This window comes from Syngnathus typhle, linkage group LG11 (genome assembly GCF_033458585.1).
Source record: "Syngnathus typhle isolate RoL2023-S1 ecotype Sweden linkage group LG11, RoL_Styp_1.0, whole genome shotgun sequence".
Lineage (NCBI taxonomy): Eukaryota > Metazoa > Chordata > Actinopteri > Syngnathiformes > Syngnathidae > Syngnathus > Syngnathus typhle.
In genome coordinates, this window is record NC_083748.1 from 11,175,343 (window position 1) to 11,200,034 (window position 24,692).

The window sequence follows — 24,692 nt, forward strand, 5'->3', positions numbered from 1 at the left end:
CATTAAAAAAAAAAATCAACATGTGCTCCACCTTCAGAGAACAATCGCTCCCAGGCAATTACCTCAGAATTTGGACAGGATATGATTTTTTTTTTTCTTTCTAATTACTTAGCTTGACTTTTGGAAGAAAAAAAAAAGAATATAGTAGGCTGCAAGCAATAGCCTTGCAAAATCATTGTATTCATAACACATTATAATGAGCAAAAGACGAGTAAGATAGCCGTGCCAATTTATTACGCCTGAGTTTGAATTCGAGATAGAACCCATCAAGTCATCACTTGCGACGACGCAGCGCTAAACGCAAGGCGAGTCGTGTCGATAAGATCACAGCACCGTAGGCCAAGTCCACTCATGCGTGAAAGAGTTAAGTGATGTGGAAAACAGAAAGGTCATCAATAACTTCAAACAGTCAAGCAGAAGATGTGTTGAATAGGAAGACAAAAAAGGAAGGGGGAGGGGGGGAGCTGAGACACTAGTTTAAGTCATGGAACAGCTGTCGGAAGCAAAGAGTAAAACATCAACGGATTGCGGGGACCGAAGCTCAAGACGACACTACCTTCGGCAATGGATCTAAACTAATAAACTGTAAATATTCTGAAAAACAGCGGCGTTGAAATTTGCATTTAACGCAAAATAGCAACTTCTGTCATTAACTCAAAATACTGCCATCACTGCACAATTTGCACAAATGTTGGTGAATAAACAAATTTATGTTTAAGGTAGATATGATTAGTGAAATAAAATGCATATTTTAAATACGGTCTCAACTTCGAAGGGATGTTAAATCCAAATACACACACACGCACGGTTGCCGATGACAGTCTAAACAGGATGGGCCGATTGCAAAGGCTCCTAAAAGTACAGTATGCGTCCATATAATGCTTTACTCAAAGGGTGTGTGTTTGTTTGCCAGACATCTGACACACACAAAGCACACTCAACACAGCAACGCTCCACGCCTGTGCCCACGGCAATTGCCTGCAAGCGGATGAGTGATTCCATAGCCAGTCCAAACAATAACAGCACTGTACAAACGTGTTTGTGTGTGCCTATTACCTAAGCACCTCTGAACCCTCCTGTTTTTAATCACCCTTATCTTGTTATTTCAAAACTGTTTGTCTTAGCTGGGAATGAATAGCCAATGACATGTTGCCGCAGTCTCTTTTGTCACAAGGCCACCACTCCTTAACAAATAAGAAAGAAAATAAATAAAGACACAAAATTGCGAGCCAAACAGACACACTGGCTCCCGGACAAGCAAACATACTGACAAGTTATGAATGATAAATCCAACCTTGTCAAAGTTCTTTTGAATGCTGCTGTTTACAGTCAGGTGTGGATTTGGCTTGGTAGGTTTCACCGTTTATTGCTGATTAACTTCTCTTCATAGTACGTATCACTACATATGATTAATTACTGATATTCTATCTATCTATCTATCTATCTATCTATCTATCTATCTATCTATCTATCTATCTATCTATCTATCTATCTATCTATCTATCTATCTATCTATCTATCTATCTATCTATCTATCTATCTATCTATCTATCTATCTATCTATCTATCTATCTATCTATCTATCTATCTATCTATCTATCTATCTATCTATCTATCTATCTATCTATATTTTTTTTATATTTACATAAGATTTTTTGTTCTCTTGAGATTTGCTTTATTTCTCCTAATGCCAAATTAACTCCCCCCCCCCCCACATTAAATTTACTGGCTCTAATTTGGTATCAAGGTAATGAGGCATTTAAAACGGTACTTTGTTTGATCACAAAAAAAAAAAAAAAAAAAAAAAAGTGGCATAGCTGCAATCGCATGCTAATCCAAACGGTTGCAGTGATATAGTGGACTGACCGTGCGTGAGGGATTGAAGTGGCAGGGCCGTTTGTCCAGGTTGAATGGTGAGCAGCCCTTGCCTCTGAAGGTTGAGCAGATGTTGCTGCTGGACCTGCTGGACCTGAAGGAGCTGCTGCTGGAAAGCCAACTGCTGCGCTGACACCTGCTGCTGAAGACACACACGTTCATATTATCACAAAATGTAGTCACTCGAGCTCAAGAGCGAGTGTTAATATTCAAAGTTCTTTTTAAATCTACAAACTGAGGGAAAAAAATTAACAATGTATATTGAATACATTCAAAATACCGCAAAAAAATAATTTCGGATTACCAGTGTGATGGCAATATGGATCAGGAAACAGGTTTTTGGTCAAATCAATAAAGCAACCATTTTTGAACCTGGCTAGTCCAAGCGGGAGGAGAGAAGGGGGCACTCAAAGCTGTGCCAAGTTGTGTACCGCACCCAGTTAGCTAACACAGGATATGCCGCGCTTTTGTTTACTTCTCACAACTGAGAGTGCATATATAAAACGAAAACGTCTCGACAGTGAGCAGCTGTCAGGTCGCTTGTTAGCAGCTCGGAAGTAAAAGCCAGATAAGATGGATGTGGAAAGGGTGGAAAGCCCTTAGTTTAGATAAAATGAGAGAAGAAATCTCATCGGGTCAACTTTTGAAAGGTTCTCGAACCAAGCAAGGCTGACGGACAGAAGCTACAGATGAAATGTGATTTGATCCAAAAGATGAGACGACAAAGACGAGATGACGGGTCCCAGGGAGGGTTCCGGCGTACATCAGGACGAACTGCGATTTCCTATGATCTGCCGTATTAATTGAAAGGTGGATGGCTTCTCATTTTCATTAGTGCCAGAGATGTTTTAGTGGTGTGCCCTCCGCAACTTCCTCACTGACAAAGAGTCGTACCACGGGGGTGGTAGTTCACAGGGAACGATGCCTTTCATCAAAAATCTTAATAAATACAAGTTGGCTTCTCTGAAAAAGAAGAGAAAAGAACCAAACACTGACTATTGCAAATTAATTTCAATCTCTTCAGTCGTTGCACGTTTTATCTTCTGGGCCGGGGCGGTGGGAAGTGTGTGTGTGTGTGTGTGGGGGGGGGGGTCTCCTGCGCACTCCCAGCATGCAGACGCGTAAAATCCACACGAACCAACAGACCAAATAAGAGGTTAATAAGAAGTGGCACAAGGGAGAGAAAAATATAGTCCCCGACAAATGATAAAGAGTGGCACTGGCAGGCCTTTCATTGTGGAGCTTCAAATATAAACTTAAAGATCTTTGAAAAAGCTAATTTTGATGTCTTTAAAATAAAAAGGGGGCACAAAGCAACAACGGGGGGTTATTGTCAGGCAGCCACTAGGGAGTCACAGCATAATTCTTATTCTGTCTTTTGATGGCTTGCCGAAATGCCACAGAAAAAAAATAAAATAAAAGAGCGGCGAGAGAAAGAGACAGCAGAGAGGGGAAGCCTCGCGGGGTTGCGTCTATTTCCTGTGATCACACATAATATGCTTGCAAAGTTATTTTTCTCTTCTATTCTCATGCTCCATTCAACTGATCAATTGGCCTTCCTTGCCTCCTCCACCCCTTTCCTTTTGTCTCCCTTGCTCCTCTTGTGTTTACATCAGATGCGACTTCGTGACAGGCCGAGGAGCCGCGCTGTCATGTTGATTTATGGGAGCATCCCGCCACAACTTGTCCAAACTGAAGCCCCGCAGTTCATTAATTAGGGAGCTTCGACTTTGAAGCTGCGAGCTTTGACAGAGCGCCGGCACGTGAGCGGCGTGGATGGCGAGCTGCGTTTTGCCGAGCTTCCTCTCCTCCGCAAACGCTCAACTCAATGGGGACCGATGAAAATTCCCTGATTGTCTTTGAACTTCTTCTGACCGCACAATCATTTGCTTTGTCCATAGCGACGCCCGTATCCGCCAATCATTAGCACCCAATAAGCCGCTGCCTGCGAGCATGCCCTAATGTACTTGGGGGGGGGGGAGCGCAAATGAAAAAGATGGGGCAAGAAATAAAAACCGCAACACAGACAACAAAGCTGGGAGCGCTCGCCGCACTGATATCTCACAATTACATGCTTTCCCATCCGCTGCCATTTCCATGTTAATCACCAAGAAAAGCCTCTCCGATTTACATGCGCCCATTTTCTCGGGCCCCCCCTCCTCCCCTTGCCTTCCATTATGTCCTGCACACGACTCTCAGGAGCGAGCGCTCATGTCTTTGTTGCGTAGTTGTAGTAAGGCTCCAAAGAAAAGCAAGGAAAATATCATACAAGGAGAGTAGGGGAAATAAAAACTTTTAAAAGTATTTCACATCATGACTCACTCGTTGCCATTTAAACAGAAAGTCTGACATACTAATCAGAAGCATGGGTGCACTTGACCCAACCTCCCCCTTTCCGTGCTTTAACCACAGTCTGGAGGCAGATGGCTTTGAGGGAGGGCGCACGCATGTCTTCCATGCTCTCTGTCTGCTCAGTGGTTTTCACACTGGCAGCCAGTTGCAGTGATGTCAGTCTTATTACCTCTTTATTCTGCTTGCTGCCTCCATGGTGTTGGAGGAGCTGGAGGTGGAGCTGTTCCTGCTGCTTCTTGTAGAAATCTTGGAGTTGCTGCTATAGAGAAGACAGAGAACCCAGATGACATTTGGTGAGATTTTTTTTTTTTTCGTGCGTGAAAGGGAGACGGCCAGCGTGTTTACCTGCTGTAACATGAGGGCCTGCTGCTGCTGGAGGAGAACCTGGAGCTGCTGAGGGCTCAGGACTTGCTGCTGAAGGATCTGCTGCATTTGCTGAGGAGTTATCACTTGAGGTGTCATCATAGCCACTGAGACTGGAACCTGTACAGAAAAAAAAAAAAAGCCAGGTTATCCACAAGGTTGTATTGTCCACCAGCCAATAAAACAACAACAATATCTCAGTTTAACGCGGCCATTTGCTCCCGGGTGGTTTCAATTCAACACTCCCTTACAACAATGCATATCAATTTTGCCACTCCACCCCTCCAACTAAAAAAAAAAACAGCCAGGCAGGGATAACTCATGCCTGCAGAATATTTATCCGCCCAAATCCATCCTCTCGCTTTCAGCAACATCCCTTCATCACGCGAGCTCACGCACATTGAGAATGATCTGCATCTCTGTGTTTGCCACTTATACAACATGGCAAAGGCGGCCGTACCTGAGGAGGACATGTCATGTGAGAACATTTCATTAAGACTCGCTGTCAACATTGATCTGTTCTTGTGACAATTTGGAGTGCCCGGAGGAGAAGCCAGGCCGACGAACACGCGGGCCTCTAAGAAACTCTTGGAAGGTGCGAGTGCGTGGCTCTTCAAAGCCGCTGATTTGTTGTGACACTAAAAAGGCCCTACAGTTGTCAGGGTGCCTTAATTGCTCCTGAGTCGCGGGGAACTCGCGGGGAATGTGCGGCGCCATTAAAAACGCCTTTCCTTGACAAGCGAGAGACTTTTTAAACGTACGTCAAAGTGTTTCCCCTCCCGAAATTATTCACGTTTTTGCAATGACTGCGTGAATGTGTCAAAATGTCGGCCAAGCTAACGTTTGACAGTCAAGGTCGCTCAAACCGTACCGGAATGTCACGCTAAAATTATACAATTTAGATTTTTTCATCAATTTCTTGAGGGAATTTAGATGGGGGGGGGTTTTGACACACCAGCATAGCTGAAACATTTTAAGTTCGACCATGTATATATAATAAAGCAATAATAATGAATAGACATACTGAGGAGGACTGTGCTGTAATGAATTTCTTCATTATATAAAATGCAGTGAGCTGTTTGTCAAGCCTCCAGCCAATGAATGAGATTCAACCTTAATGCACGTTGGCTTATTTTCGGCGGTCGTAGCGGGGGGGTTGAGGAGGAAAATGCAATATTAATCCCCCCCGCTCGCCCATTGTATCTTAATATGCAGTTCATCTTGAGTTTTGCACATGACTTGTCCTGTCATCTGCATAGGCACCCTCCTTCTAATTCCCTAATTTCACAGTCATTTTCTTACAAGGTCTTTTTTCTCTCGGCATCACTAATTTTTATGAACTATTCTGAAGGTCAAGCGGGCGGCCCAATATTTCCGCCATGCAAATGTTAAACATCATATGATGCGAACGTAATGGATATCCATTCTCTCTTCAGTCTAGTCATGAACGCATTTTGGAATTTTATGAGCGCACATGTCACAGTGTTGTGTTTTATTTGATATATCAAAATGACATTAAAATGATGGTAAAACCCAAGAACGGCAAAAACATCCGGTTTTTACACCCAAGCGCTTCTCCAACGGTAACGGCAAATTTTAACAGCTTTAATTCTTTACATCTTTGTGCGATTTCCAGCATCTGACTCACAGCATCAACAGATACTATTTTAGTTTGCTCTGAGCAACACCCGATTACAGACTCCCATTTTACGACCTATTTATTACCTACGTGTATACGACTGAGGTTATTAGCAGCGAGAGGGATTGTCCGCTTCTTAACCTATTGATCAATGTAACTATGGCCATTTAATCCTGCGCCCAAGGAGTGAAAATCTGCCCAAAACGGGACGCTATCGAGAGGGAGGGCAGGAGGGAGCACTTTAAGTAGAAAATATCGTCCTGGCCGCTGTATCATTCCCATTTAACGCAAACACAAGACGCCAGTCGCCATTTGGAGTACTCCCATTAGGTGTTGGCTGTTATCTCTGGGATTAATCCAGATGATTTACAAAAGATACATTACCATCTAAAGATAGTCTACCAGAGACACTGGCACTAATAACGAAAGGGATCCAAAGAGCCCAGCTCTAATCTACTCACAACTATGAGTGTGTTAGGGGGGGGAAAAAAAAAAAGAGGACATTCTGAGGAAGCCTGAAATAGTTGACGTTTATGAATTTTATGAAGGTGTGGCACTCTCCGACTTTAACATCTTAAAGATTCTTGCAGAGCTGCAGACTGACAGAGGCAATCAAGTGTGTAACCTCGGGCCCGCTGGACAAATACACACACTTGTATACGGACACATTTGCACAGGGAGTTCATGTACACACATGTCCAACTTCCACAAAGATGTCACATTCTAGACATCTAGAAATAATCTTGGCATGTAAGATTGACATTGATGGGCAAAATATTTCGGAGCAGCCAAATTTATGCGCCCTTGTTGTCGAGGAGTTCACCTCACAACAAATATGAAAGATAATAAACAAGAGCTCAACGCCTAACACTGACAGGATTGCAAGATAATAAAGATGCTTCCGAGACTCTCTCCCGAGATGTGAGGGGTCACCGGGCTGCTAGAAGGAGTAGGAGATGACATAAAAAAAAAAGGAAAAGAGAAAGGAGAGAACTTTTTTTTTTTTTTTGACTTTCAACAAAAGAGGATAAAAAATAGAGACAACGAGGTGCCAGTAAGACTCAGACATTTCACTTGCCGTTTGGCTCAAAGTAATGTCGAGGTGGGGGGCCTTATAAATTTTTAATTTCTCACCTCTGTGGTCATCATGGCAAACAATTTTAACTGAGTATCCTGCATTCAAAATGTCAGAAGTAAAGATTTGATCTTATGACTTAAGAACATTTTGGATTCTAATGTGAACACTTTGAACAATTTGTACCACTGATAAACTAGTAGAACGTTACAAGCCAAAACATTTCATACCGAAGATTACAAATGACGAAAAATATTTCATATGCAAATTTCTTTTTAAATAAACCCAGAAAATGTCAAACACTTGTCTACAGTGGGATCACAAACACATTTAGTTTGTACACATTTACTGTATAAAAAACGATTTGGACTAGGTTCAATCTACATTTTTCTTTGTGTGGGGGGGGGCTGGTCCCGCCGTTAGACTTAAATAAACAAACTGGTCGGCAAAGCGGGTGAGCTCATCCCAACAGCAGCTGAGTAGTGTGCCTCACCCTGGTTCTCACCACTGCTGATGACACCCAGCGCCCACACACACACACACACGCGCGCACGTGCACACACACACACACGCACTATGAAAATGTTCAGAATGTCTTGTAATACCAGATAGAAAATCATGTTAAAAAATAAATACAAATACGTCCTTCCATCCTCATTATTCTGATGTAAATGTCAAGTCGCACACACCTTCGAATATGTATTTGGGAGCCAGAAAATATTAAAAACATGGAGCTTGCTCACAAATTGGGAGAGGACTGTACTATAGTCCGATTCAACACGATTTTCTTATTTGATCTTTTACCGACAATATCGCACAAGCACACGCGTCTCATCTTTGCTACTCGGTTATGCAACGACATGTCTTTGAGACGCATTATTTTAGTCAATTGAGATTTAATTAAGATCGCAGCCTATGAATCCCTTTCAAATGAAACTGTAGTCACAAGACAATGGTTGACATCCTGCTGCTGATTGTTTATATTATCCAGCAAAGGACACCTAATCCTTGTTTCCATGACGGCAGACAAGAAGAACACAAATTGTGTCGCTCCGCCACTCTTTAATGTCGAAAGGTTTCTGGAATTCACAAAACTTGTGGCGCAAAACAAGTCCTCCTGGGAGGTGCAACTTGCCAATATTGCCTTAGCCCTCATTCTTTGAATTATACAAGCCGAGTGGTGAAAATGTTGACACCTCAGCGACTATGTCCATCGACACTTTACATCGCTAAGCATCTCAAGGTGGAATAAATCAGACCATCTAAAAGTGGCAAGCACATTCTCTAAGCAGTAGTGACATTAAAAGACAGACTAAAAGTTTGTCTTATTTTTTTTTTTTTTAAGTATAGTTACACGTGAGGGAATCAAGGCAAGACTAAAAAGGATCGGCTTGTGGCACACACATTTGCTCAACTATTCTCTTGTGTACTGTCAGCTGGTTTCGCTGCAAAGCAAAAGGCCACATTTGTCCAGGATATCCTAACAAACCGAGGGACACACCTCGAATCCGTTTGCCGATGTTGTAGTTAAGAAATGACAGGTGCTGGCAGCCCCTCTTCTTGACAGGCCACTGCGCAAATCAGGCCCCCGCCTGAAAGGGCTAATGCACAACTAATGAACAATAAATCAACTTTGATTACAAACTGTCAAGCCAATCAGCTCGCACTCCGGCTCTCCCAAAGTGCGAGACTCGGAGCAGCTGCGCGGCATCGCGGTGCACGTTGCCCCGTTGACGTTCGATTCGGCTCAACCAGCTGACAATCTGCTCCACTGTTCTTTACTTATACTTTTCCACCTAGCCACTTTTTGAACACTCAAATATGGTGCATATAACTTGAGAAGTAGATCCAAAACTTTACAACGATTTTTTAAATTATTGGGATAACAATGTCGGGCAATTAGAGCAAAAATGTATCACCGTGCAATAATACATATGGTCACACATCAAAGTACAACTTTCACGACACTATCCAAATGTATTTTGTAGTGATTGAGCTAAATTCAAACTCTGATCATTTAATTTAAACAAAACCAAGCAGAATCTGGCCAATGACAAAATAAACAGCAGGCAAAAAAAAAAAGACGTTTGATCAAATTATGAATGTCCAGCTTTGGCACTACAACAAACAAAAAGAAAATTCCACTGATAAAATATTTTACTTAAAAACAACAACCGCAGAAATTATAGTGGAGACAGGCAATGTGACACCTGTTTATCCAGGAACTGTCCATAATTAAAACATCATACAGAAGCTTTCTAAATCTTGTTTAACTGGTTAGCCGACTGTCAGAAAAGTAAACAAGATAAAAGGAGCGGGGAAAAAAAAGTAAGATAATTTACTTCTAAGAACTTCAGTTCTTAAGACTGTTTCCTACACGAGGAGTAAAATGACAGATAAGAGATCACACTTTCGAAAGAAGAAAAAGTAACTGCTCCAAACATCCCCATGAAAATATAAAACAGACACACGGAAGTGCAGATAACTGTTTTGGCTTCTCTTGTCAGCAGCCATGAGAAGCAAAGTAGTCAATTGTGGCTCATGCAAATGTGCATGACACATTTAACCCATTATTAATCTGCAGAACATAACAACAAGCAGACAATACAATACAATTTGGCCCCCCCGGTCAAATTCAATTGTCAAGTTTCTAAGGAAAAACGCTCACTATATCAAAGAAGTCAATCATATTGACAAACCTGACAAACTCCATTTAGCTGGCAGGGTAAACAGAAAGCCGGGCCACGCGGTGTGGAGTGAAGCAGAGCGGAGAACAGAGCAGCCACGGAAAGAGAGAGAGGAGGGGGGGCGGCACACAGTGGGAGTGAGAGAGTGGGTGAGAGAGGGAGGGAGATAGCGAGAGGCAACGGCAACGCAGGCAGGCTGAGAACAAGCTCTGTTGTGCTGTAGCGTCTCCAACCTTCTTCGGAATACAGACGGATTGCACGCGCGAGGTGACTCCCAGGCTGACAAGATACAAAACTACCCAATCAACCACACCCTTCTCCACCAATCACAAGCATCCCTCTAAACATCATTAATTCAAATGGGGCCACACAATGGAGAGCTGGAGGCTGAGCTGCAGGTGAACCCGTGGCTTTGTGGAAGGAGGGGGATGAGGGGTGTCCCTTCCAAAAAAAAAAAAAAAGTTGACCCTTTGACCTCTGCTGGGACTCTGGCCATGCTATGCAAACAATGGAAGCCTATAGATGAGAAGCCCTTTAATTAAACAACAGAAAAGTACACATTGCTATCCAGCGGAAAGAAAGAAAACTTGCCAAGCTATCAGCCCTTTATTGTTCTGCTCAATGGAAATGTTTCGAGCGGCAGAACAAAAGATGTGACTCAACAACAAATGAATAAACAACTCTGACGCACTGTTGTTTACACAGTTTCCCAACTGAAGAGGGTTATCTATGACAAAAACGCCATGTTTGAGTGTATTGTGTTATCAAAATGAATATGAAGGTGACAAATTTCTCTCAGTTAGTGACACTTGCGCCTTTGGAAAAACTAAAAAGGGAGAGCCACTAGCAAGCAATCTCGTCAATGACATCCCAATGAGAGCAATTATTGCCGCGATAACGTCACACCATTAAAAACACCCATGTGCACTCACTGAGCAGCCAAGACATGAGAAGAAAATAGACCTCTGCCACCTACTGGATATGAAGTTGAACTGCCCAAGGGGTTAGACAGCAGGAGGCAAAGCATGCCTTATGTGGCCAAACCTTTTTTTTTTTGTAGCACCGGCTTCATGTTATTACTCATCCAAGAGTTCATCAAACCCTAATAAAAGGCTGAAAGTTGCCATTAAAAGCCATTTTCGACAGTGATAAAAATAAATCTATTCAACAAAGAATACGAGCAAAGATTAACGCCTCACTTTGTTAATGATTGTGAAAATAAACAGCAGGCAGCGACCGTGAGTTTTAACGCATCACATATCAACAAGCTATAAAGCCTTGGCCGAGGATGAAAGAATGTTCACGGGTTGCACTCCAGTCCACAAACACATTGGTCAAATAAACAGCGCTAAACACAGTATTGGCATGACAAGCCACTTCTCTCGCCGGCTAATAACTAACAATGAGCAGGGCTAAGCCGGCCCGGCCCACATTAATTATTGAACGGGACACCTCAAGTGTTCAAAGCGACAATTCCATTGTATGTCACACTGAATAATTAAACGCCGGCGAAGGTGCTTTTATTTTCTATTTTCCGAGACGGGCAAGACAGCTCTGGCGCAACTGCATGCGTGCTCGCTCTCAAACGCACAGGCGGCGGTTGAGGCCAAGGGCCATCTTCTTCTTCCTCAGCATCCTCCCTGGGGTGGCGTGTCGACGTATTCTCAATAAAACACCTTCTTAGCAGTAATAGGCCACTGTTCTCATTTCAACACTCCCAACGGCCTTGTGATAAATTTAGCAGACGCACAGTTCAAGCATCTCCTCTCACACACGGTCTTTCTAATCCATTGCTTCTGTGCCAGCGCCATGCAAAATAATTACACTTTGGTGTCGATGGGATGCACGCTATATAGATTTTATTTCCCCGCGCGTAGAGAAACATCAGTAACCTTGAGCCTTGGACTGCATCCCCGGTGATAGTTTCCGAGGAGGAGTGAGTGTTTGTGCCCATGACAGAGTGAATTGCATTATAAAACACTCCCATTTCCTGCTTGAGTTCAAGTGAAAGTACTGTAATGCCTGGTTAGGCTCAGCCCTGCTCCGCTCTGGCTGAAGAAAACGATACGGCTCCAATTACAAAGTCTTCTCAAAACTCAAATGCAGCCAGGGTGGAAGATGCCAACCAGTGCCTCAATTGTCCAAGGTGAGTGAGTGAGTGAGTGAGTGAGTGAGTGAGTGAGTGAGTGAGTGAGTGAGTGAGTGAGTGAGTGAGTGAGTGAGTGAGTGAGTGAGTGAGTGAGTGAGTGAGTGAGTGAGTGAATAAATGGCTTGCAGGGAAAGGCGGCAAAAATGAAGGCCTGGAAAGGATAGAATGGCTCCCAGCGCTGTGACTGGAGCTGATTCGACACTCATCATCTTGGCTAGGAGAGGAGGAGAACCACAGCAGCCCCCCCAAGTGCTTGTTTGCTATGCGGAATTGGGACAGATGACTTCATTCTGACAGGATTAGCCCAAACCTGGATTGAATCTATACAGTGCGCATAATGCATTTTTACAACATGACAATGACAAAAGACGGCAAAAGAGACAGCTTGATCCTGGGGTTTCACGCGAGCATCATTCTCGGTTTTGGGCTGATCATGAGGGACAGAGTGTCTCACCTCAAAGCATATAAACATGATTTCATTAGAGTATCACCTCCAGACGTAAAATAACAGACAGAAACATAGAATCAAATCTTTTGAGAATCTCCCACTTGAATGTGGATTTTTTTAAACTGAGCAAGTACGTATACACACAGGAAAAAAGGGATTCGATTTATTCCCTTTTTTTTTTTTTTTAATCAACTGGTTGCACAAATTGAAATCATTTGAATCCAGATATATTATTGAAGTAGGCGACTTAAAAAATGTATCTGGATCGAGTCAATTTTATGTTGTGCAAGCACTTAAACTAAAATTACAACAACAAAAATCACTGCACATTGGAAAAATGTTTTTTCTGACAAAATAAACGTCTGTTTTATTTAATCTAGCAAGGGAGATCAAGTTGCAGCTCGTCGTCAGTCGACACAAATGTCTCCTTTCTTGCGCAATTTGCATTTCCCTCCACTGTTGTGACTGTTTACATTGCACAGGCTCACTTATTCTTCTTTTTGGTGACTTCCTGTGGCAGCGTTAGCGGCACTTCAGGCTTGGCATATACAAAAGCAATTCAGCCTCTGTTAAAGGGAACATTTGGACCGACAAACAAGTAAAAGGTGGGCTCCGTTTCCGTGTGGACCGCAGCAACTCTACTTCTGATCATATAATCTCATGCTCGCTGCTGCTTGGCGAGCAGGCAACAACTACTTTGACACTCGTGGCAACTGGCTGACTTAGTTTGAGGAACACCTCATAATGCTGTCTCCGATCACCCTGCGGCAATGGCGGGCGGGGCTCCAGCTGACAGGCCTGGCTGGCCCAGTGCTCTAATGACTTACAGATTGGTGCGCTGTGGTATACATGTGTCAGGGCAATGCCACGGGCCCATTGCAGAAGCAGTAGGAGACTCAAAGAAAGAAAGACGGCAGCTCCTCCTCGTCCTGTCAGCGGGAGGATTGGCCCATGGATTGTGTCACATCACGCTTAGACCACAAACGAAGGATGCAAAAAGCGCATGCGCTTGAATGGGGGCGTTTGAGGGCCACACAACTTAAGGGCCTTTCATCCTGGACACACCAAAGACATTATCTGTTGACCTGGGGATGCCCCTCAGCGAGGCACGACAACAATGGTGAACAAACGCCAAGGCAGAGGGGAAAGAGGACAAAAGCAGTAAATAGAGGGGAGAAAAAAAATAGTACTAACTTCTTCAAAAGTAGTACCGTAAATTTCGGACTATAAGTCACGTTTTTTTTCATAGTTTGGGTGGGGGTGGGGCGACTTATACTCAGGAGCGACTTATATACATATATATGTTTGTTTTTTTTTCACTTTTTTGGGCATTTTATGGCTGGTGCGACTTATACTCCGGTGCGACTTATAGTCCGAAAATTACGGTAAATATTACCCCATGTAATTCATACCACCACACACAAATGAAATTTCGATTCCAATACCTGACAAGGCGATCAGCACATTAAGGTGAAAGTCCACAAAAGTACTGAGTTCCCTTTTCTGGAGGAAGCAAACTACTTCTGCTATGATGCAACTCAAAACAGCCTTGTGGCTCATGCTTCATTTGTTGTGGTGGATGTATATTTCATACCAAATGTAGCCACCTCCGAGTCAAGTCTGCAACGGGAACATTAGCTGGCCTGTGGCCGACCGATCGCTGTGCCGATGACATGAATAATGCCGGCCAATCCCGTCTCGCATAGAAATGCAATCCGGGCATCAAACGGGTAGCAAAGACATCATGTTGACATAACGTCTTCAAGCCGCGCTGAATAGCGCTTAATCCCGCGACGGGAGGTTGATGCCTTTCTCGGGATCCCTTGCAATGACACCTACGAGCTCCACCCCCCCTTCTTTGATGCCGGTGGACTATCAGCAAGGGTCCGACAGTGTTGTTCCTAATTACCTATTTCTCTATTCCTGATCCTACGGCTGGCATAATTAGTTACCTGGGGCTGCAATCCAATTTGAAGTGATGACAAGAAAGTGATCCATGAAAAAGTAATAAGTTAAATCCAATTTCAGCCGGCTTCTAATTAAATGCACAAGGAACTAATGAGTCAAGCCTCGGCATTTCACTGATAATGGTAATTAGCGGGGTGGGAGTCGCTGGCTCTCGTCGTCCTGTCACTGTAGGTGCGAAGCGTTAAAGGTACGAGTGACATGGGTTATTTTAATTACACATGTCATCCTGTCAATGTAATTCGTTGGCTTTTCGACCGGTCAAGTATGTTTTGCTGCACTCCATTCAGCGGGTAAGGAAGCGGTTTGGATATCGAGGATGATTAAGAGGAGGCATCTTTTATCCAGAAGCAGCAAAGGAGTAGTGCATGTGCGGGCACCCTGGTTGGAGCCATGAAAAGAGCTATCTAATGTAAATCAAGCGCTCCACGTCCTCTTTGACTTACTACCACGAAAACCGCTGTGAAGTCACTTTATTCCCGATGCCGTGCGTACACGGCGCTTCATTATTTTGGACTTGACTAAGAGTGAATTGGAAAGTACTCCTCTAAATCTCCATCTCCAAATGAGTTAAAAGTCTCTAAGCGCATCTTCTTGTGCCTAATGGGAAGAGCACTGAGTTGAGCACAGCCTTTTCCACACATCAGGTGCTTTTATGAGGTTTACTACACAGCCTAATAACTGCTGGATCATGCCTTTTATGAACTAGTCTGGTCCAACGGCAAATCATTATACAGGGTGTTCGTATAATGGAGACGGTGAACGTTCACGCTGATTGCAGCACCGGCGTGGTTTTAAAAGGGGACACTAGATGAGTCGGCGAGAGAGAGAGAGAGAGCAATCTGAGATGTACTCGCAACTCATGTTTACGCTCTGAATGTGATTGTGTGGGACTGGGATTTGTTTAATGAGCAGAACATGTAATTCAGAGATAAACACCCTCCGGACGTGTGGCATTTGCATTGCTGCAAATTTAACCGGGCAAAGGAGAACAATGGCCGTCAGGCAATTTATGCTGTTAGTAAAGATACTCCAGCAAGTCTGAGCTCTTTTCACACCAAGTGGGCATGAGTCGGGCGGGGTGGCGGGCAACTCTCTTTTCAAAAGCTGAGTGACAGCTTGGCCGAGCTCTCGGTATACATTAATAAATTAGAATTCTAATTTTGTCTTTGTCCGCCCAAGATGGCCGAGTACTTTACTGTGTACCAACAACTGGCTGTACGTAGGAATTTGCGATTGAGCTCCCCTCTGTTGACCTCTGACGCACAATTCCCTGCCAAGGTGGCGAAACTGTTTGTTTTGATCCCTTTAACTTATTTGAATCCTGACAAATATGCACATAACTGAAAGGTCACCGCAGTCATATTTCATCCTCTGGAGCAACTCCGAAGACATCTGCACAACAAAGAAGCTTTTTTCACAACCTGACATTAGACCTAGCCGCTACAATGGCTCATTAAAAAGGGCTCCCAATGGGACAGTCGGGGTATTAAATATTATATATACTACATGCACAAAGGACAGGGCCTCCCTATTAATCACCCAATATGCCCTGAAGTTGTTAGCAATTTCACACTGATGCAAACAACTGATTCGCTCGTCCGAGCAACGATACGTTAAGCAGCGTACAGACTGAACGGAAAATTCAATCATGTCAATTTAGCACCTCTGCAGTTGCAGCAGTAAAATGTGTGTATTAAAATGCATAATTAAGAAAAATCAACATTTGAGCTTACTTTTTGCTTTTAGTTTGAGAAATAGAACAGACAAAATATTTCACAGTACCTGTAGGCTTTGGTCTTTGTCATTTGTTTTGGGGGAACTGCGGCCAGTGTTTTGTTGAAACTGCTGCTGCAGAAGTAACTGCCGTGCTACCTGGAGAGTCTGAAAGAGAAAATAGGTTAAATGATTTTTTTATGAAGCCCAACAGAAAAATTGTCAAACAGCAATATATCCCGTGAGTGCACACCTGTGCTCTTTTTTTTTTTTTTCCTCCAGCGCAGATGCTTCAAAAACAATATTGCCTGCCAATGAACAGATAAACACGGCAGACAATCGCTTGATACGCTCCCATGATATCATTTACCGGAGGTAAAGTTGGAATAAACAAAGATCGGATGACAAAACACAAACGCAAGTGTATCCAGAGAGAGACGTTCCGTTGAGAGCATTTTATATTGTCTGATAGTTATCAGAGATTTTGGCTCTCCTTCAGCTCTGCCAAACTACAATCAAGAAAGCAAATAAACAACTTTATGACTGCCTCAAATATCTTCTCGGTGGAAAACAAAATACAGTGAAGTCACATGTTTATTGCTCCAGCTACTCCCTTTTCCCTTACGATAAATAATCAAACATGCCATCCAGAGCAAACAAAGCTGACGAGTGCTGGGGGGGGGGAAAAAAGACTGCGGTCTCCAAAACGGTCAGCGATACCAAGAAAAGCAAGCCTTGTGTTCCCACAGCGAGCTGGCCTGTCTCACACCTCCACCAGTAAACCATCTGGGTAAATAACCAGCTTCATTCTTTCCACCATTCTCAGATGATTGCTCCCATAATGAAAGAAAGAGTCAGGGGCACATCGCTCATCTCAGAGCTGGAAAATCTATCAGTTCTCTCTTCGATTATCGGGATACTTGTAGTGAATTGGCGCCACAAGCTACTGACGTGCGACTTGGGCTTTGAAAAAAAAAAAGAGTCCAAGTCACATGGGTGCCTAGATGAAGAACTGAAGGATAACAATGTTATTGAAAAGTAACTGACAGCAAATGTGTTCTTTCTTCAAAAGATGTCAACATGATTGTTTTTCCACTGATGACAAATGCAGTGAGACATTCAAGTGTGTGTGCGTGCGTGCGTGTGTGTCTGTGAGTGTCAGCATACGAGTTGAGTCAACAGGATATGATGGAAAGTTCCGAGAGCAATGGATAAAGAAATACATTTCTGAGTCTTCCCTGACTGAAATGTAGATAATTAAATAAGCGAGTATCAATTAACCTGTACTGATTCTTTTGTCGGTAAAGAATCAAGTCTGTTGAAAAATAATGAAAACCATAACAAAATGCAAATTATTCATAACATTCGGTGGCTCTAAAAAAAAAAAAATGACGTAGCGCCCTGCCTCATGAACATATCAATTTAGCAAAGGCAATTTTGCAGGGAATTAGAAAGATTATCAGCCTCATTCTATTCATGTCAACGGTTATATGAAATCATTCTTCTAATTATAGCAAGGACAATAATTATGTGATCACACAATTGAAAACAGAGTCATGATCATCTTGACTTTGGCAAATTAAATTCAAATTGCTGCCTGACGGCACTTGACTATTTCTTCTGGGTTATAAGACAAAGTGACTTTTCAAAGGCGACGAAAGCACCAAATGGGACTTTTTCTTTCACCACCAGGAATTCTACTAATTTTAGCATGCAAACTGCTTCGACAAGTTTACATAACAGCCAGTCCACTATTTCAGAGCTTTCTCTTCCCTCAACTCTGCAATCTCATCTTTTTGATCTTCCATTCAGAGATACCGCTCACTTGAGTCACAACTCCATTCTTCGGCCAAACGTGATAAAGCAAAGTGTTGACAGGCACAGAACGCCCGTCGCGCCTTAAAATTTAAGCCGTTTTGTTTTGTTTGGACATCGAACGGGTTGATTGAACAAATCAATGCACGGGCAGAGAACAGTTGAGCCGGATAACTATGCTAAGCAGGTTCCCCTGAGAAGTGAACAGTGGAAAAGGCAAATAATGACCCTCACTATGGCCATACATTGTGGAGGAGAAAAAAAAATTACAAATTCACACACAACCGAGGGAGGAAATAATCAACAAACCCTGCAGCACACGAGAAGCTTTATCAGCAACACATTTGTCCTATGGAGTCATCTTTTGTACTATTGATTCCCTGTGCCAAAATATTATCCGCATCTACTTTTCGCATCATATTAGTGTTTACAGGGAGGCGCATCTCTTTTGTCCCCGGGGCCATCAAGCTGCGATAAGAGAACTGCTAAGTACTGGATGTCTTTATGTGCTGTCTGCACATGTGGATTATTTACAGGCTTTGGGGTTTCCTGCTGCTAAAGCCAGCTCTGGGTGTCTTACAAATCCCAGCTCAGAGCATTGCCACACAGTCGTGTTAGTACTCGGCTGGATACAACACATCACCCCAGTCCACAACAAAAGCAAACATCAATAATAAAAAAAATATATACTAACATGATCATATTCAACTACCATATGCTGTACATCATAATTGTTGAATACCGAGCAGAAATGTAATTTAAGAAGCCAAAGTATGGATGAAATAAATGAGCAGATGTATTTGAAGGGTTTCAAACACAGGATTGGTTTTCTTGGGCCGTTATTGAAGAGCTCTCTCTCGTTCTACAAATGTCTGTCTCCTGTCGCTACAGGTGGTGAAGACCTTGAACGTGGAATGATTTGAAGCAGATTGCTGCTAATTGCCAGACGATGTGCAAGCAGGTGTAACTTGATCCCTGCGGCCACGGCCAAAGGAGGAGATGGAATGAGACGCGCACGTGTTCCCACGCAGGAGCAGGCGCAGGCGGCGCCGTGTGTGTTTTGCTGTATTTACTTAACAGACACGTATCAGAAGACATTATTAGGCAAGAGATGGCAGCTCGGAGACAGCCAGCAACAACACGAGTAATAGGTTAGCCCTTAATGTAGTCCGTCTCACAAGATAGCGGGCCCTCTGGCTTCCGTCTGGGGCCTCTGCGGGGTTTTCGGCAGCATGGGCCTAAATGTCAAGGTGACGTGTTTGACTTTGCCACCGATTCTACACTCACCTGTCATTCTTCACTTCTGCTCTTTTCTTTCAAAGACAAGCCAGTCTTTGGTCTTTTACTTTCAGAAGATCCAGGCCATATTGAACAAGCTTAGATTGCAGAGGATGTGCAATTCTCACTTATTCGAGTACCGTATTTTCCGGACTATAAGGCGCACCTAAAAACCTAAAATTCTCTCAAAAGCCGACGGTGCGCCTTATATATGGACCAAATTCCTAAATTTAAACTGGCCCGAACATTTGTGTCATGAAATCAATCATGAGTGGCCCGCTGAAGACTATGAATCATCAATCAAAAGACAATGGATCATTATTTTGTGATTATAAAGTAATTTGTTGCGTCTGAAGTTGAAATAAAAAAGATAAAATGGAGAATGATTTGATTAGGATTAAAAATCTGACACGATGCGCCCGCTCCAGTATTTCAGAAAGAATGGGACTTTCAAGTAACATGAAGTGAATCCAACTCAACTAACACGGCAGCAAACGAAAGAGTGCCCAAAGAAGGCGGTTGAGGCGGGTGGAGCCCAGTACTTGCGAGGTCACCCTTGCCCTCACCTCCCCGGCGGGGTCAGCCCACTTATGCAATCCTGACAGCTTCCGTTTGCTGTGTATTCTGCATTTGTTTGGATTCCCTAGCCTCGCTTAGCCAGCAGCTTAACAACAGATGGCTAAAGAAGGCCTCTATTCAGAGCGGGCTGCGGGTGAAAATCACACCAAGGAAAGTACACAAGCTGCAGACAAAACACACAGACACACCAAAAGCCAGCATATGCAAATGACATGGATTGTTGGGAGTTGCACAGGCAGCAAATATGGGAACAGTAAATAAGCTTCTCTAGCAGTAACTTTTTGCTGCCAGCAAAAAAAACGAAGCAGGCCAAACTGTGATGAGACACTTGAAGAGACACATGGAAGTGTTGTCTGATTATGCCAAACAATGAGGATGATTCAATAACCGAGAAGATCTGGCTAAAAGCATTTCCTTCCTTCACTTGCCATTATTAAATAGACTCGATGTTTATTACAACGTCCGTGTGGCCGTTAGCTCATAAACACACTCCCGACTCTACGGTATATTGTTTCTCTTGTGAGTCGCTGTTCCGCCTCAATTACGCCTTTCAACTTCCGAGGCTCGGTATGATAAAGTGGCAGTAAAAATCATTCACATTAATACACCGTTGTGCATCTGCTGCTAAAGGTAATTAAAGAAGTAAATGACTCATAAGAATAGACATATTAGGCAACTTGGCTGCCTCGTGGAAGTATGTACCGTTAAGATTTTCTTCTTTAGCGTCATCAGCTCCAGTAGAGCTTACAGGCACGCGATGCTGATTTACTCCACTCCGGCGGAAAGTCTATCGTTGCTCGGTCGCGTCTCTCTTATGTCTCTCCACCTTGAGCCAAGTGCTGTGTTTGAATTTCAGCTTCGGATTTGGCTGGGAATGGCTCCGTAGTAAAGGAGGGAGGTCACACAGACAAATCAGACCGATGTGCCATTTTGCAACATGGTGACACCAGGCAGATGACCAGAAAAAGACCATTTTCTTCCTGTAGGAGATTGTCAACGCGCCCGTAAAAGATTTCAAAGTGATGCCGGGCAATGGTGACATCCGCAGTACAGTTGGCCGAGTTCACATGCTGTGTGAAAATATAAGGAGGAAAACAAGAGAGTTTCAGTGTCTCCTTGTTGGCGTGGATCAAGCTCGAGCCCGTGACAATTAGCATTTGGAGTGGTCGAGCGTTAACGGACATACGGATGGATTGAATTCATAAATAAGAAACTAAAAATAGAGATGATCGAATCATTGGAAACAATGATGAGGATAGATATCAGGTACTTTTTCCCCTTTTTGTTCCCAGTGCATGATGCCAAAGGATACTCAGAGCAGAAACCAAAATACAAATCAAGTAGTTTAAGTGAAAAAGACGATAGCTGCCAACTGTGTTGGACTGTCAGAAAACAGACGCTCCTCCGGATTGCATCTTTGTTGGAAGTCTTGCATCACTTGATGGGGGGGGGGGGGGCTGTTGGGCTTGGGAAAATGGGCACTTCCAAAAACCCCAGCGTGAGACCCCGAGTACGATGAGAGGATTTTATCATGCATGGCATGAATGCTATTGTTTCAAATGGGAGACTAACGTTGCCTTGTCGGTAGCAGACTCAACACGATACATTTGAAACTTTGGGGATATGACTGGTAAAATCCAGAAATCTTCCAATTCACTTGCGGTGAATATAAATGAATGTAGCCCATGTGCAGCCAGAGCAACCAGGAAGCAACCCAAAGGCAAAAGTTGCGTTGCGAGAAAAGGCGACGGAGACACAAGCCTCCATGGCGATTTGGCAAAGAGTGCTTGAGCAGTCACAGTAAATATTTCAAATTATCCACATGGCAACAGCCCCGAGATGCACGATTGATTTTCCCAAAAATCACAATTGAATTGAACGGAGTGTCGATTGTTATGCAATATCGCAGTGACTTTTGTATATTTTTTTTTTTTTTAAATGAGTACCCAATAATCATGAATTCTGCATCCAAAGGAGCAGTTGGATGCCCGTCGACCATGTGCTGCTCAGCGTTTTAACTTCTCCTGATGGAAGACCTTCCACATCATAAACGGCCGGAAAGAATTCCCACCGTGTCTACGGACTGTGTATGAATCACAGCCACGTCCAATTGGCTGTGGATTGAGTTGCAGCAGTGAGATGGCTCCCTGGGAATAGCGCTGTCTCTGTTGAAGGCATTCCAAGATGGGAAATGTGATCCTGGGCCGAAAGAAATAAAAGAGAGAGAAAGGGAGGAGGGCAGGAGGGAGGGATCTGATTGCTTCAGCCACATAGAGGAGCAATCTCCTACATAGTCTAGACATATCAATCGTCACAAAAGTGTAACGTGTTAAAGTCTCGCAAGTAGATGAGTAGTGGTGGGGCAAAGTTGCGAGGTTTTAACTCATTTTGTATTTATTCATTACTCTCCTTTATAAAATCAATGGGTGATATACCGACATAGAATAGTTACCAATTGCAAAAAACGCAATGAAAAGGTAAGCTTGCAAGCATAACACTTCAGCAACCCACAAGACTCAAGATGCCTGCCTAAAATAAAACGTAGGAGGGCCCAAGTTGTCCCAACAACAAACATTGCAGGAACCAAGGGCATGAGGGCTATAGAGATGTTGGGGCGGTGAGCGGCCAGATGACAGACTGCTGTTCAACTCCATTAGCCGCTGTGTGAGAGGGGCGCATCTCGCAGCACACGACCTGTGAAGAATCTTAGATCTCGCTCTATCTTGGAATGGGGATTGCAGCATTAATTCCACCACTGTAATCTCTCAAGCACGTCAAATTACTCTCATTAAGCAAAGGAAGAAAACTACCTCTGTAATAAGTATGTCTAAAAAAAAGTATTTATTACCAATAATCGCCTGTTTAATACGAGGTAGCTTACAACAGCTTTATTTTTGCTGATTATGTTTAAAAAATGGCCAAGCACAAAGGAGCACATTACAACAAAGCCAGAGAAATGCGTGCGTGTCGACGCACAGGCAAATACACAGCTCATGGAGTTTACGAGAGGAGTTGATACAGTGATTAAAGGGGAGGGGAGCGGGATACGGTGCTCGAGGGCCTTGGAAAGGACATGCCTCGCCTGCTCGTAAAAAACACACCTCTGTCTTTAAGCCGGGACCGGAATCACTCTCGGTGGGTTCACTTTGAGGTGAATCGCTAAAGAATTTACATGCTAAGTGGCACGTGTCATCACCCAGAAAATGCACATCAAGTAGAGTAGTGCAACTTAACAAATAACGGACGTTCTCTGACCACAGCCTTTCCTCGCTCGTATTCTTATTTGCAATGCATATTTCAAAACAGAGTCGTATTTTTTTTTTTGGTAACAGCCCGGTGGTATAAAATGAGCTCCATTCTATTCTTAGTATCCCTCACTGAACTAGCGTGCGCCAAATAAGCACATTGCCTTGTGTATGAAATGTGTTAGAAATTCTTTTCTTTATCTTAAAATGTTCAAATAAAGAGTGAAATATATACACGGCTAAAACCCCTCCCAACGCTCGAGACAAAAACACATCAAAAGGGATAATAAAATGAATTTCCGCTGCAAAATCAATTAAAACTGGGCGTCAATGGGTCATTCATTTACTCGTTCAGAATAATTACCTGGGTGTGTTTTTTTCTTATAGTAATTTACTTCTTTATTCATCTGGGGCACTGATGTCCCTGCAAACCAAAAGAACACATTTTGTATAATTATTCAAATTAAACACAGATTCCTTAGAGAAAACGTCTGACAGACCACGACGCGGCAAAAGCTAATGCGCTCCAAAAACAAACTCCCCTGAAGGTAAATGAGGGAATCTATTAGGAATCGGGCTACGTACTGTCAATTCTGCATTACTTGCTCAATCAATTAATACATGAATTAGCTTGAGGTGAATAAAAAATGAAGCCTCGAATAAAATGTGAATAAAGGCGAGTGCCTGTGTACGGTACTTCTTGGCTGTGGTAGAAGGTGTGAAGTGGATTCTTGTCCCTTAAAAAAGTGTTAAGAGCAAATCTTGTTTCTCACATAATCCATCTCGCTTTGTAAGCATTCAAGCGAGGCAATTTTCAGTATTTCTTTTGTTTTCATTCTCCAAACAGATGGTGAAAAGAACACACTGGCCTCCTGGCCGCTGGTCAGACGTTTAAAATAGTTTGCCAGCCCAAACACACACAACTGGAATGGTGTGGTCGGAAATCAGCAAAAAGGATGCACCTGCCTGACAGAGCTCCATACATGTTCCACGTCAACGCCAGGACATGTGGTGGGAGTGGAAGCTTTACTTACAGCTGGCCCACAGAGAGAAGATCAGGAAATACATCAAGTCCGTCAGCGGTCCGAGTCATACGTTCGAGACGATTGTAAATTCATCAAGCCTTTGATGAAAAGGCAAAGACAAATCTTGGCATCTCACCAAATCATGATAATACCGGCGCGTTTTTTTTTTTTTATTTTGTCATGGGGCACTTTGAAGTGAGCCCTCAAGAGCTCCGCAAACTGTGATAATTGATCAACTTTCCGTGAGCACCAATTCTCTTGCCTCGCAACCTCCAAATCCCAACAGCCCTTTTTTCAATTTAACACTGGACATAACCAGGTCTCACTCATTGCGAGGCGAAGACACGTCTGAGACACTTTTTGAAGCAAAGCTTCCCGATGATTAAAGAAGGAAAACGCTTTCTCTCTTTCCCGCCAGATGCAATGTGAGCTGGGCATCAATTTCCTGTGTCAACTTCCTCACCAAATCAATCCCATTTAA

General features: G+C 43.3%; 1 protein-coding gene across 4 annotated transcripts in view; it reads right to left on the reverse strand.

Moving 5' to 3' along the window:
• Window positions 1–24,692, reverse strand: part of foxp1b (forkhead box P1b) — an 86,385-nt gene that overhangs the window by 23,168 nt on the left and 38,525 nt on the right. The window contains exons 5-8 of one of the 4 annotated variants that reach the window (XM_061291084.1): window positions 16,339–16,437; window positions 4,573–4,710; window positions 4,397–4,483; window positions 1,867–2,014 (exon numbers count right to left, since the gene is read on the reverse strand). In XM_061291084.1, coding sequence (XP_061147068.1) covers window positions 1,867–2,014; window positions 4,397–4,483; window positions 4,573–4,710; window positions 16,339–16,437 — 472 coding nt within the window. Of the gene's footprint in view, window positions 1–1,866; window positions 2,018–4,396; window positions 4,487–4,572; window positions 4,711–16,338; window positions 16,438–24,692 lie in introns of all 4 variants that reach the window. The other 3 variants (XM_061291083.1, XM_061291082.1, XM_061291081.1) reach the window with 3 other exon arrangements.